The 13323-nt window shown below is 36.4% G+C and overlaps 1 protein-coding gene across 1 annotated transcript in view; it reads left to right on the top strand.

The window, feature by feature from the left end:
* The window catches only part of TTLL7 (tubulin tyrosine ligase-like family, member 7), a 43382-nt gene that overhangs the window by 12684 nt on the left and 17375 nt on the right, over positions 1-13323 (top strand). Inside the window, exons 9-13 of the mRNA XM_010006728.1 lie at positions 5985-6079; positions 6722-6869; positions 6952-7025; positions 9861-9996; positions 10805-10891. Coding sequence (XP_010005030.1) covers positions 5985-6079; positions 6722-6869; positions 6952-7025; positions 9861-9996; positions 10805-10891 — 540 coding nt within the window. The remainder of the gene's footprint in view (positions 1-5984; positions 6080-6721; positions 6870-6951; positions 7026-9860; positions 9997-10804; positions 10892-13323) is intronic.

Raw genomic sequence — 13323 nt, 5'->3', positions numbered from 1 at the left:
AAACCCCCCCTAAGGGAGTGAATCATTCTTTCTAAACAGTGGTAGCAAGTACTTATCACAAGGCCCTGAATGTTCCCAGCGTTACAGGAAAATTGCCAAAATAGGATTTGGATAGTAAATCTAGTTTCATGTTTCTATAGCTCATGTAGCTTTTATATTATGAAGATAGCTTAATAAATTATTATATTAAATAAATTGTGTAACATTACAATGACTCTACTTTCCTGAGATGACTTTTGCTTGTATTGCCCTGATGTGATTTTGCTGTCCTGCTCCTTGATGCTACTGAACTTCCCGAACCTTCTACCGAAGTGAGGCCTGTGGAAAATGTGTGATTGCCATCTGGTGGCACCGAATGTTTCTGGCAAGCATCTGTGTAGTCCCAACAACTTTCATCCTTTCTGAGTAACAACTACCTAGATCTCCTTTCTGTTCCCATAAAATCTAGTTTTATTCATTTTAACCAAAACTTTCAAAATACATCATTTTATGAACATAGGAAAATCATACAGGTGAAGTTCTTTGATGGACCCCAGCCTTATTCAGCCTCATTATATCCAGTTTGGATTACAAAGTTGTGGTTCTTGGAGAAAAAGATCAGTTTAATGACTTCCTCAGGTGCAGGATATTCAGCTTCCCTTGAGATTTATGTGGGTGAGAGAAACTCCCCTTGTATACAGATCCACAACTTTATTAGTGTAACTGAACTAGCAAAATCCATTCAAACTTTGTTATCCATCCCATTAAAAGGACTTTGGACGTTTTAGGCCAGGGTATCTAATTATTGCTAATTCCCATTAATAAAGCAGTTAAAGCTCACATACACAAGCTTACTTCTACCTACTTCTTTCTCTTGTGTTATACTCTCCCCAGGAGAGTCCAAAAAAAGATAGGTTGGTGATTACAGCCAGTTGTCAGCCTCTTATGTGCTTCACGAGGAAGAAAACACTGTTGATGGTGAAGACTTCTTCCTCTTTGCTCTTAGTTTCACTTAGGGTTGTTTTTATTAATTTGCTGCCACCCTCCACTTACTGCCTGTTCATTCATGGGCCAGCAATTTTACATTGCCTCCAAGTTATGCCATAAGTGGTTTGTTTTACATTTCTGGGATTCTGCTCTGTGTTACCTTTGTTAGTCCTAAATCCACAGCTGTCTAGTTCACAAGGCTGCAGCCCTGTATTGAGCACTGCTTTGCCAGTGTGATCGGTGTATATCAGAGTCTCTGGATTTTCAATTTGATTGTACTTTTGGGGCCTCTTATACAATCCTGTTCTTACCAACAATTTCCAAGATGTACCTTCCTGGTAAAATTACTCATGTTGTATTAACATAACCTAATCATGTCTATGTCCTGCTTTTCGGGTCATTGAACTCTAAATAATGGTCTCTCAGCAGAGAGTTACAGAGACAATGCTTTGGTAACCAATTCTTATGAATGCTTGTTGTGACAGTATCACTGCTACTTTATCATGATTACTTTACAACACTGCTGTCTTACAGGTTAGTCAACAACTGTATTTCTTATCTGGAAACAAGGGACAACCACATTAAAAATAAGGGACAGTGCTTTCCTTTAAGGAATGTTTTAAGGGAGAAGCACTTTTCATAACATAGTGGTTTTTGCCCAAGTATTATCAAGATTCTCACCTGTGACCACTTTTGACAAAGGAAGACAGTTCTCTATAGCTGGTGTTTAATCCCTTACATGAGTAAAATTACATGCAGTTATCAAATGTGTAGGGTAATGGTATTTGCATTTCTTGTACTACTTAGACTACAGCTGTGAGGAAATACATTTCAAATATATCTCATAGCATTTCATTGATACTTGAATTATTTCAGCTTATTTAAAATACATAGGAAACCTGAGAGTCCACATTGTCTCTTACTGGAGCACAGCCCAGTAATCTCTGATTGCCAAGGTGAGCAGCTTGTGCTATTACTCTATTGAGAAGAAGGGCTCACTTCTTACTTCAGTGTTTTGCTTAAGTTATATGAAGTCCAAATAAGAATAGTATGAAAAGTCATAAAACAACAGTTACATTATTCTGTAAAGTAATTGTTCACATTATGTCCAGAAATGAATAGTTAATAATTTTAACAAAGGAATTCTGAGCTTTGTAAATATAAATTTTAAGCATGGGAAATTCCCATTATTCTAAGAGTCTTTAAAAACATAATGAAACCTGAAAATACATTTCTATAAAAGCATGGGATTTTAAAAAATATTCATTAGTTTAGCTAATATTTTCTTAAAACATCTATTGCATCTTATTCTAAGTTAGAAAAGGAACAATTTCTTTTCTTCATAGGTTTGCAACAAAGCACACTTGTTTTGCACATTCTTCAGTAAAACTGTATGTGTTTCATAAAGCACTTTGGTGTTAGTGAGGCAGTGTTAAGAAACAAGTGGTGCACAGGCATTACTGGCTGGTTAGGTGAGCAGAGTGACATTAACACTGTCCTCCCATGGTCTTCAGCAAGGTTAGTATTTCAGTTATGTGATGCTTATACATATGCAGAGCTTATATACATATGCATAAAAGCTGTAAAAGCTCAGTTGCCCATTGACCCAAGAGTTCAGCAATATTTAGAACCTTTCCATTTACCATTAGGAAGAGCAACTGATGAGACAACTCATCCAGCTCTTTGGTTCAATCCTTTCCTTCTTTTTACTTACTTATAGCAAAGACTATTAGATTATCTGCTGCTTGGTTTGGTTTAATTTTATTTTTCTGGAGTTGAAGATGGTTTTTCTCCTATAAAAATGTTCTTTGCTGGTTAAAGCCTTAGTTTTATGGCTTAATTATGATTTCTTATAGATACACGTCAAGACTATAGGTGGCTTTGCACCTCAAAGGCTTACGTAGTGGGTTCAGGTTATGAAGTTTTGGGTGGCAATGCTGGATGAAGATAATTCCCCATTTTTGTACCTCCCATAATTCTACCTGTGCTTAGTGAGAATTAAACTTTTTAGCTGACGTTTAAGGTCCAGCTGTCAGGACTGCCTCTTGAAGGTTCGGTTGTGGGAAAGGAGGTGCATGGAACAGGTGAAGAAGGGTAAAGTTTGTTAGTGAAGCATCCTTGCACATATTCATACTAAATCAAGAGGCAGTTCAAGTATACATACAAACAGTATGGAAAAGCTAAGGAGCTTTAAATCAACACCTGCTTTCTGTGTATTAACTTTCTGATGTACCTGGTTGCTTGGATTTTAATTGTACTGGACCTGCATCTCCTGCCACCAAGCTAAGTTTTCAATAGCTGACCAGAGCTAGATTACTGTTTTTGCTGCCCCTCAGGTTACTCTAGAGAATTGAGGTCATGGTAGGATTGGGATCTCAAATGGTAGTCATGAAAGACATGCCAAAAAAATAGAGGATGCAGATGATAGAGGAGCACTCCAGTTTTGACTATGAATGCTTTAGCTTTTCAGCCTCTTTAATTACTGCATTAAAGTGGCAGAAATCTTACTGTGAAGCGATTATGTAATGTATCTTAATAGCATTTTGCTTCATAATAGCATTTCAAATGCCTTCTTACATCTTTCTTAACCCCACTTTAATTTTCTGCATAAAAAACACAGTCAATGTGGTTTTGTTTGTTCTGAAGTGCCAGGTGTAGGTTTTTGACAAAAAGAGGAATGGTTATTCAAATAATTTTATACTTCTCATAGTGTTAACTCAAACTGGTGCTTATATAAGTAACAGATTCATAACATTTTTGTTAAGACAGAATTCATAGCCAGTAATATACTTCAAATTGTTGTAAACCTAGGCATTACCTAAACCAAATATACGTACAACAGTTGGCACTTCTGTATGCTCTTAAGTTGGATGTTTCAGTGCTGTGTAATCACGTGTCTGTGCATCTCTAGGAATTCATTATGGTAGTATTTTGCATGTTCCAAATAGGTCCTGTTACCTAACTGCAGTCTCACTGGATTTAATGATATGGTGTTAATGAAATATTAGGAATTAATTTGTTGGAAACTTTAATAAGTATGTCTCTGTTCACCTGTTTTTAATGCATACAAAAACATAATTTCAAAGTAAAATATTGTTAGTTGCTACATGTTCATATGGAGTAAAAAAAATTCAATACATGGTACAGGATATAATTTTGTTCAATACCTAACATCTCTTCTGAATAAAGAGTTGGGGCTTGATTATTTTATCTCTGTTTTCAGTCCAGTAAGCTTTCTGTGTACGTAGGTATTTGCTGGACTGAAGCATAAGGCTTCATACTGGATCTTCATGCATATGCTTTTAAACATATCTAATCCTTCCTGGATTAGACAATGTGATATCTCAAAATGGGCATATTTCCTATTTATATAATTTATCAGCTGTATTTAGTCAATGCAGCTCTAGTGAAAATGTTTTCTTGAAACTTCATGTTGAAAAGGAGATGCAGTATGTCTGGTCTTAGCAACTGCCAGTATTCTCTAATGAAACGTTGCAGAACTGGGTTTTAATCCTTTTGTTAGTTCCTCTGAGTGTTAACATGTTTGCTTAGCTGAAAGTGGAACATACACATTTTAAAAAACAAACAAACAAAAAAAAACCAACAAAAGAATCTCAATAAATGTTTGTGCTATCACAATTAAAAAAAAATTAGTCTTTGTGATGTGATGGATGAACAGGTCAGTCTAAGGAGGTGGATCAAGTAAATATTTTGTTTAAAGTCTTTTTTTAAAGTCTTTCTGCTGAATTTTCATGATCTTTCAACATCAGATCTCGTTGCTCATTTTGCCAGCCTGTCTGCAAAACCAGCAAACAAGCTGATTCTCAAAGGCAAAAGACACCCTTTGGCTATGAGCACAAGTGATGGGGCAGCTGGGGCTCAGCAACAGGACAGTTGGTGGCTCACCAGCCAGAATAGTTCTGTTCCATAAGCTGCAGAGGCTCTACAGTGCTCTAATGTATTTAAAGTGTTAAAACCCAATTTTAATGGACTGCTTTTGCCTTCTACCTTGAACATACTATCTGTATCCCACTTTGTATTTGCATTGGGCACAAGGTATTAGTTTTCACTTCTGAAGCTCTTTAATATCTGCCCCTTCTGTAACCAGCACTGCTCATTCACTGTCAAGGTGAGATTCCTGCCTCTCGTTAGAACCCATTGTATAAATAGGCTAATGTATAAATGGCTGATGGATAAATTTTTATATAATCCTGGATGTGTGAATAGAAATGTCAACACAGCTACCCTATCCCTCCTCAACGCTTTCTGAAAGCTGATGTTCTCCTGCAGGGTCTCCAAAGGCTGGCAGTGGTTAAATAGTGCTTGGTTGAGACTTCTGGCTGTTAAGGGGGTGATTTGGTCTCACTGATTCTCAGTTGCATTCCCTTGTTCTATATTTATGGTAATGTTTGTAATCTCTTATCTTGTGCTTAGCTTATAAACTTTTTATTAATTATGTTTTCACACTGTGTACTGATTAAGTAACTTCTATCTCTAGGTGTTGCTGTAAAGTGTATCTGAATAGTTGTTTAAATGAGTTTGAGAATACCTGGAATTAGAGCTTTTTTTTGCCCTTATGGAGTTGTTACTTTTTAGAGAAGCATTCGAAGTTGCTTTCAGACTGGGAAGTAGAAAGGAGTTGAACTCTTCCTGTGCTGGACTTGTGTGGCATGGCTCATAGTCTGTTATAATGTGTTTAACAGCACTTTGCAGAGTGAAGTTTCTGTTTACAGCAACCAAGGATAGATTAGACAAGTTTCACAGTGTCACTGCTTGAATGCTGTTCATTGTAAAGTGTCTAGGTAACTCGGTGGCTGAAAGTCACATCTCCTGTCTCCTGGTATCTGTAGTGTTCAGTGCTCTATTTTAAAAAAAATACTAACAGAAATGAGCTTCTCAACATGGATTCCCTTATTCTCTGTTATATTTGAAAAAGTGGTTTCCTCAAAGCCTGTTACAATAGATGTGTTTCCAGTGAATCTGAACATTACTGAGTCTTTGGTATCTTATTGTTTCAGATAAATCGTGCCCCAAGCTTTGGAACTGATCAAAAAATAGACTATGATGTAAAAAAAGGTGTGCTGCTAAATGCGTTAAAGCTTCTCAACATAAGGTAAGCTTGCCCTCTTTTCTTCAGTCTGGCTCCATTTCTGTTGATTTGATTTTTTAAATTGTTTTTAAAATTTGAACTGGACTAAGAAAAAAGACCTTTTTCTACCTTTGTATTTTCAAAATGTAATGTTTTCCTGGCTGTCAGTTTTACTAATAGAAATTAACCCAAATGTATTTTTCTTCTTGCTCAAGAGTTTGCAAAAAATGAATGGTAATAGTAACTTTTGTACTCTTTTTTTTTTAAATTACTTTTTTAAACAGGTGTCAATATTGGGATGTGAGTGAAGTCATGGGCACGTGGCCAGACAGGAAATTTGCTTTGTCCATAGTTTTACACTAGTCAAAAGCCATGCCCCTCTACAGGAAAACTTTGTAGTTGAAATATGTTGGCAAAAATCTGTGCTTGAGGAAAAAAGAAATAACTGTGTTTGTACATTAAATAATAGTACAGAATTGTAACAGTGCACCTTAAAATGTGAAAAATTTTAGCCATAAAAATTAATATTTAAAAAGAAATTCTTGGTGTTTTGTATCAGAAATTGTACATGACTGACTGGGAAGTACAGATGATATACTTGAGATGACAGAGCATCTCATCTCGGCTGCACTGGATTGACACATCTTAATATCAACTGTGTTTCAGAACCAGTGATAAAAGGAGAAATTTAGCTCGACAGAAGGCTGAGGCTCAAAAAAGACTGTACGGTCAAGGTTCAATGAAAAAACTGTTGCCAGGTTCCTCAGAGTGGGAGAAGCAGCGCCACACACTGGAAAGGAGAAAAGAAGAACTGGTAGGCAGGAGAAAATGTGCTGTTTCTGGCTCATGACTTAAGCTCTTTTCGTTTTCAATTGTCTTCTTTTCTTGATTTGTAGAAGGAAAGACTTGCACAAGTACGTAAACAGATTTCCAAAGAGGACCATGAAAATAGACACATGGGGAACTACAGGTAACTAATTTTGACTGTATTAGGATGAAGTATTCAATGCATTCTTTGGGAATAATGGAAGCATGTATTTGTGGTAGATGATAATTTTCTGCCAAAAGTGTGTAGGCATTTAGAGAAAATATATATGTGTACACTAGGTAGTAAAGTTCTGATTTTTTTCCCATATCTTTCTTTGATTCCAAATTTCTGCATGCACTTAGGAGTGTATATGACATCAGTCACTCTAAATTTTGTGCAAGGTGTTTGCTTGAAAGATATGACTGTTCACATTCAGTGTACCAACAACCATGTGTCTCATTATGAACCTGTTCTAGGATCACATATGATTATTCTTATCTCTAGGGGTGTGAATATTCCCCTATAAAAATATAAAATCTGAATGTCATCTATGAGGCTTGCCAAAAGGTCAGAAACTTTATTGATGCTTCCATCATTTTTGATAGAATGGCATTTGAAATTCTGTTTGTATTTCTGCCCTTTGAGTTTGGATCTTAGTAGGCTTAAACATAAGGATCTTCAGATTCCCTGGTAAAATACTTTCAAAAGGAGGCTTTAACTTTTTGGTCATAATAGGCCAGAAAACAAGAATTTTGTTTTATGACTTTTATTATTTCTTCATTTTTCAATGAGAAGTGAAACAAGGCCTATGAATATTTGGCAAAAAGAAGCAGAGTACAGCTAGGAAGTGATACTGGGAGCATTTACCCACTCTTACAGCATCTATCCAGGATGTGGGAGGTCTGAGTTAGCATCTTTTATTCTGAATTTATCAGAATGCCTTTACTGCTGTTCTTTATCTCTGCTTTTTTGAGATGTTCTGTAATTCCCAGTAAGGTTCTCATTTTAGGCAGAAGGGTGTTTCTGTGAAATTTTATTTTTTGATGAATTGACATTTTGCTTACAAAAAAGTCTTTCTTTATAAAATCTCCAGTTTTAATTACATCCTTTTCTGACATATGTGGAACTGAACTAGAACATCAGAAAACCCCCACAATGAAGCAATTATTTTCATGCTACTTAGCCTATAAGAAGGAGAAACATGATAATGTTTTGATACATTTTTCTTTTTCAGTAACTTTTAAGTCTTAACTTTTTAACTGATTACATTTTAGGTTGCTTGTTCAGTGCTGAGATGTTCTCTTTATTTGGCTTTTTGGTTAATGTAAATCAATAAAAATACAAACATTATTTTTTCCCTCATGAAAAAATGAAGTGTCATTTCATGAGGAATATGCACATGTAAAAGGACAGAACAACTTTGTGTTTTCTTATTTCTGTGTGCTTGCAAAATAGGCTGAAGAATCAGCAGAGCCTGAGAAGTAAAGGAATCTTGGCTAGACTTGCAGAGAAATTTTATCTGAGCATCATACAGTATTGTCTCCTAGTGATGTTCTCCTGCAGAGCAGGACTTGTTCAAGCATTGCCATAGAATCATGGAAATCTTGGGTGCTAGTATTGCTGCATGGATTTATATTGCTTTTGGAATAAAAGTCCAGAGAAACCCAAATCTACCTCAGCAGGGTTTGATTTAGTCTATGGATGTAATTTCAGCAGTTGGCTTAGTCAAGGGTCTATCTGCGAGCACAGCTAACCCACTGATTCTAGTAGGAGACATGGGGACTCCAAGTAGGAGCCATGCTCTCAAACTTTAGTGATTTCATGAAGAACTGAAAAGGAAGTATATGACTTTGAAATGGCCTTTTACCTCCAGAGTATTTCTGCATATATTAACATTAATATTCTTTCTTTAACGTGTTGCTCTATGGCACTTACACAGCAGTAGAATCAACACCATTAAAAAGTGTTGAGTACAGCTAGATTAGAGCTCCTCCAGGTGTTTTATGCAAATTGGAACCATCTTCAGTTAGCTCTAGAACTGCCCTGAGTCAAATGGTATCATAGCCATCTTTTTGCAACAAGATAATGATGCTTTCAAGGAGGAAAAGACTGAAAAGGAAGGAGAAAGAATCTGGTAAGAAGTTCACAAAAGATCCACAAAAACATAAAAGTCACATAATGCCAGTCAAGATATAAATGGTACCTATGTTTGACAGAGGTAGAAGTGCAGGATAAATTAACTTATGGATTACTCCTCACAGAAATCAGTCTCCCACCTTCATGATTTCTGGCTGTGTTTCAGGCATTCATGAAAAATGGATTGGAGTGGTTTTCTTCAAAGCCCATTGTTGCTTGATAAGCATGAATAAATCACCAAGTCCTGCTTCTCATATTGTTACAAACTCCTTACCTGTGATTTTAGAGAATAATGGCATAGCTGCTCTAATGGAAAATCAGAGTCACCCAGTATACTAGATTTTTTTCTTACTGTATCTATTTCTTCCTGTTCATTATTTTGGATGATTTAACATGGAAGTGCAGTACATACACAGTATTTCATTTACATCATGCCCAGTAACTCAAAGCAGTTGTTGAGATTTTCACTGTTTTGTGTCCTCTTATTGCTACTGCAAATTATTTTGTGGCTCTGAATTTTACATGCAATATTGTGCACAATATTTCATGAGTCATGCACACCTGCAGGCATCATGCACACCCACTGAAATTTCACAGTATTGCAAAACTGGGTTTTGTTATATCTCTGGAATGACCTGCATGGTATTTCTTTTGGCTGGCTAATTGCTGGTTTAAACTGGAATGTGTTCACTGCATTAAAATTAAATTTGGAGAACAATGTTCAGAGTGTATGTTTTATGATATGATATAATTATTGCAGATGGGATGCATATGTATTTTAGAAGAGACTGTGCTGTGTGCACTTTTGTTCCTAGCATGATAACTACTTCTGCCTTAAATTTTCTTATTTCCCAATTTTAGGCGAATTTACCCTCCTGATGATAAAACATTACTTGAAAAGTATGAGAGTTTGTTAGCCATTGCTTTCCAGACGTTTCTTGCTGGGAGAGCAGCTTCACTTCAGCGGGAAATGAATAACCCTTTAAAAAGAATGAAGGTACTGAAGCACAAGAAGTATTTGGTTTGGGAGTTATTTATTTGTCTTGGAATTCATGACCTTGTGGATCCATTTCAGGATAATAATGTGCAGTGGCTAATACATAGCATTTGATAATGTTTCCGTCATTTTATTGTTATTCTTTGTGCGGCTTGTGGGCCAGATCCTTGAATCTGGATGAACTGCAGTGGACCACGGTGGAGACAGGCTGGATGGCTTTAAGCTAATTTATCATTTCCCTGATTCTCTCAGCTTTACCCCTGGTCTAACCAGAGGTTGGCAGAAACTGCTTTTGAGCTGGTGGTTGCCTCCTTCTTCCTACAGTAGTGTTCCAGCCTATTCATCCACTTCTATGGGCTGGAATGAGAAATAATCATAAAACCAGCTCCACTAGTTGCAGGCATACAAAAATTCTGATTGCCTACTTATGTAGTCAGAGATAAACACTAGGAAATTGGCTGCATTTAAAATAACCAACTAATGTGATCTAATTTGAAATCTGAGAAATAATTTCACATCTTTGTAGTTGGCATCATCAAGCATTTTTATAGGAATCTTTGTTCAACCCTTTCTTCAGACTTTAATAAATGTTAAGGCTTGACTTTAACTTCCAATTTCATGTTGACTGCAAGCAGAAATGCATGCATCAGAAGAAATACTTTTATGTCCTTCTGTGGAGGGATTAATAGTCTTATTACAGGAATTAGTAATCAGAATAATGTCCAATTCCTACCAGTTGGTACTTGACCTTTGGAAGGATAAGATACGTTCTGCTTTGAGTTAATTGTAGCAAAATTCCCATTTCTAGGAGGAGGACATTTTGGATCTTCTGGAGCAGTGTGAAATAGATGATGAAAAACTAATGGGAAAATGCACGAGGCAACGAGGACCAAAGGTATTTGACTTTTAGATATACTTATTTTATTTTACTCTGTGGAAAAGTAATCTAAGGATTTTAAGTGGTGATTTAGTTAGCTAATCCTGGGGAAAGTTTTATTCCACAGACTGACATTAGGCTGTTTTGGTTTTGTTTGTTTATAAGTATGAAGAGAAATATAACTACCATTTGTCCAACTAAAGCCCATTAAAATTTTAACTGGATACGACATCCTTTTCCCTCTGAGCTGTTTGGAGGAATTGTTGTGCATGGTAACAACTGTTGTACCAGAGATTGCTTGATTTCAGTTTGTGAAATGATTTTTATATCCATAGCCTATCTCAAAAGTATGCTTTGCTCTTTAATTGATTAGTGCCACTAAGGTATTTTAAGATTATGGGGTAAGAGGCACTATGGAAACTCAAAGGATTAATTACGATTATGATGAATCTGTAGTTTGCTTATTTGCATGAAAGGGCTGTGCAGTATATATTGGAGCCTGTTTTAATATCCAAAATCTGCTTTTAAAGTGCATGGATATTTTATTTTTAGCTTAATGCTTTCTGATTGTGTGCATTGTTCATGCAAGCTTTGCTTTAAATATACTGCATATCTCTGTGAGCCAGTGAAGATAAATAGTTTAGGCTTGGCTAAAATAAGTATGTTTCTTATATCCTGCAAATATTTTAGTTTTAGTCTGCTTGGTAGAGCCTACTTTTATATTCCTGAGCTCTGGTGGGTTTGTTCATGGATGCGTGTACATTTGTTTTTCAGAAATTCTGAAGCATTTTATGTTTCTAAGAACATGGCTTATAACTCTCTGAATTTCTGTACAAAATGAATGCTGACAATTGTCCTGAGCTTGCTGGGTTCTTTATATATATGCAGGATTCCAAAGAGCTACATCTTATTGCAGGCATGCATACTGGAAAGAGGATCTGCATATCCAATTTGGTATTAAGACAGATTTGCAGAAACCTCATTACAAATACAGGGATTTTGTGAGTTTGTGCTTTAACAGTGGTGGATTCATTTAAAAAGAGGAAAAAAATCCAGTCCACCGTGGCAACACACTCAACCCACATTCTTCAGGGATTCTTTCCCTTGAGATTTTATTTCAGTTGTTACATAGGGTCACTTAATCCAAGGTCAAAGTCTCAGTCACGTTTTCCTTTTTCCAGAAGCCTGTCTTTTCCCAGCAGCACCTCAGAGAGCATTATCTTGTTGACTGTATGCACTGTCTCCACGTTGGTTGCACACAAGCTTTTCCCAAGCTGGAGGCTGTAAACTTTTAATAGGGTACTGAACCCAAACTGGGAAACATCTCTTAATTAGTTTTAAGATGAAATTTGATGAATTGATGGAATTTATGGATGAATTTATGACATGGTCTTCATTTCTAGCAGGCAAATGGACTCTGTAGTTTACATGCTGCTCTACCTGTACCTGAGAAAGAAAAAAGTTACATGTGGCCAAACTTCCCGCTGCATTTTTTTAAATTTTTTTTTTCTTTCCATAAAATTAAATCAAAAGGGAAGGCAATGAAACTGGCTTATCCAAGGAGATTGTTCCTTGCAGTGTGCACACTTCATGCTGCACAGGATCTTGACTCCTGCATCTTTTTTATACTTCTCAATAATTCAAACGATGCTGACAGTGAAGCCATGTGATTGGAGACTTTCCTGGTTGTGTATTACTCTCTGCACTCCCTTTGAAATACAGATGCCTATTGCAGATGGCCCTTGTATCTTGGACCAAAAGAGCGTCACCTCTTTCATGTGAGGGGTAAGGTGCAAAGACGCATATGGTTATTAATATGCATTTGATTGGCCACCTCTTTGTAAAGGGACTGCTATCAGATATGTGGTATCTAAATATATGTCTGTATGGAAATCTGTTGAGTGAAGCAGGCAGTAGAACTTACTAGTGCCTGTAAGTCTGTCAGGTAGGAGAATTCATCTGTAGAACTCATCTTCTTGAAATTATAAAATCCTACAAATAAAGATCCATTACCATAACAAAAAGTAACATATAAAAGGTCTGGGAGTGAAAACAAACATAAAGGAGCAGTACTGTTCATGTTGTGTTACCCAACATGAAAGGTTCTTTCAGAAGATTATAAAGTCCTGTCCCTGAAAAGTCAGTGGCTTGCTGACAGAAGCTAGTTAGGAAATCAGATGCTTTGCCTTGGACACACTCTCTTCCTTGGAAAAAGGAGCAATCGGGACTCAGAACTCTACACAGAACAGCTGGAATAATTAACAGGCATCATCCATCCATCCATCCATCCATCCATCCATATGTGCATAGATATATCTGAGGGGTAGAGGGGTGTGTGGGTAGAAATAAGCTTTGCAAGTAACAACTATTTCATATTTGCTGCTAATTTCAGGGATTTTTTTTTAATTTCAATGTGATTAGAAGCTCAGAGTAGAAAACTAGTCAAGAAT

The sequence above is a fragment of the Chaetura pelagica genome, unplaced genomic scaffold (genome assembly GCF_000747805.2).
Source record: "Chaetura pelagica isolate M959 unplaced genomic scaffold, ChaPel_1.0 scaffold69, whole genome shotgun sequence".
In the NCBI taxonomy this organism is placed as follows: domain Eukaryota; kingdom Metazoa; phylum Chordata; class Aves; order Apodiformes; family Apodidae; genus Chaetura; species Chaetura pelagica.
Note: the sequence above shows the minus strand (reverse complement) of the source record. Positions and strands in the feature narration are given on the sequence as shown.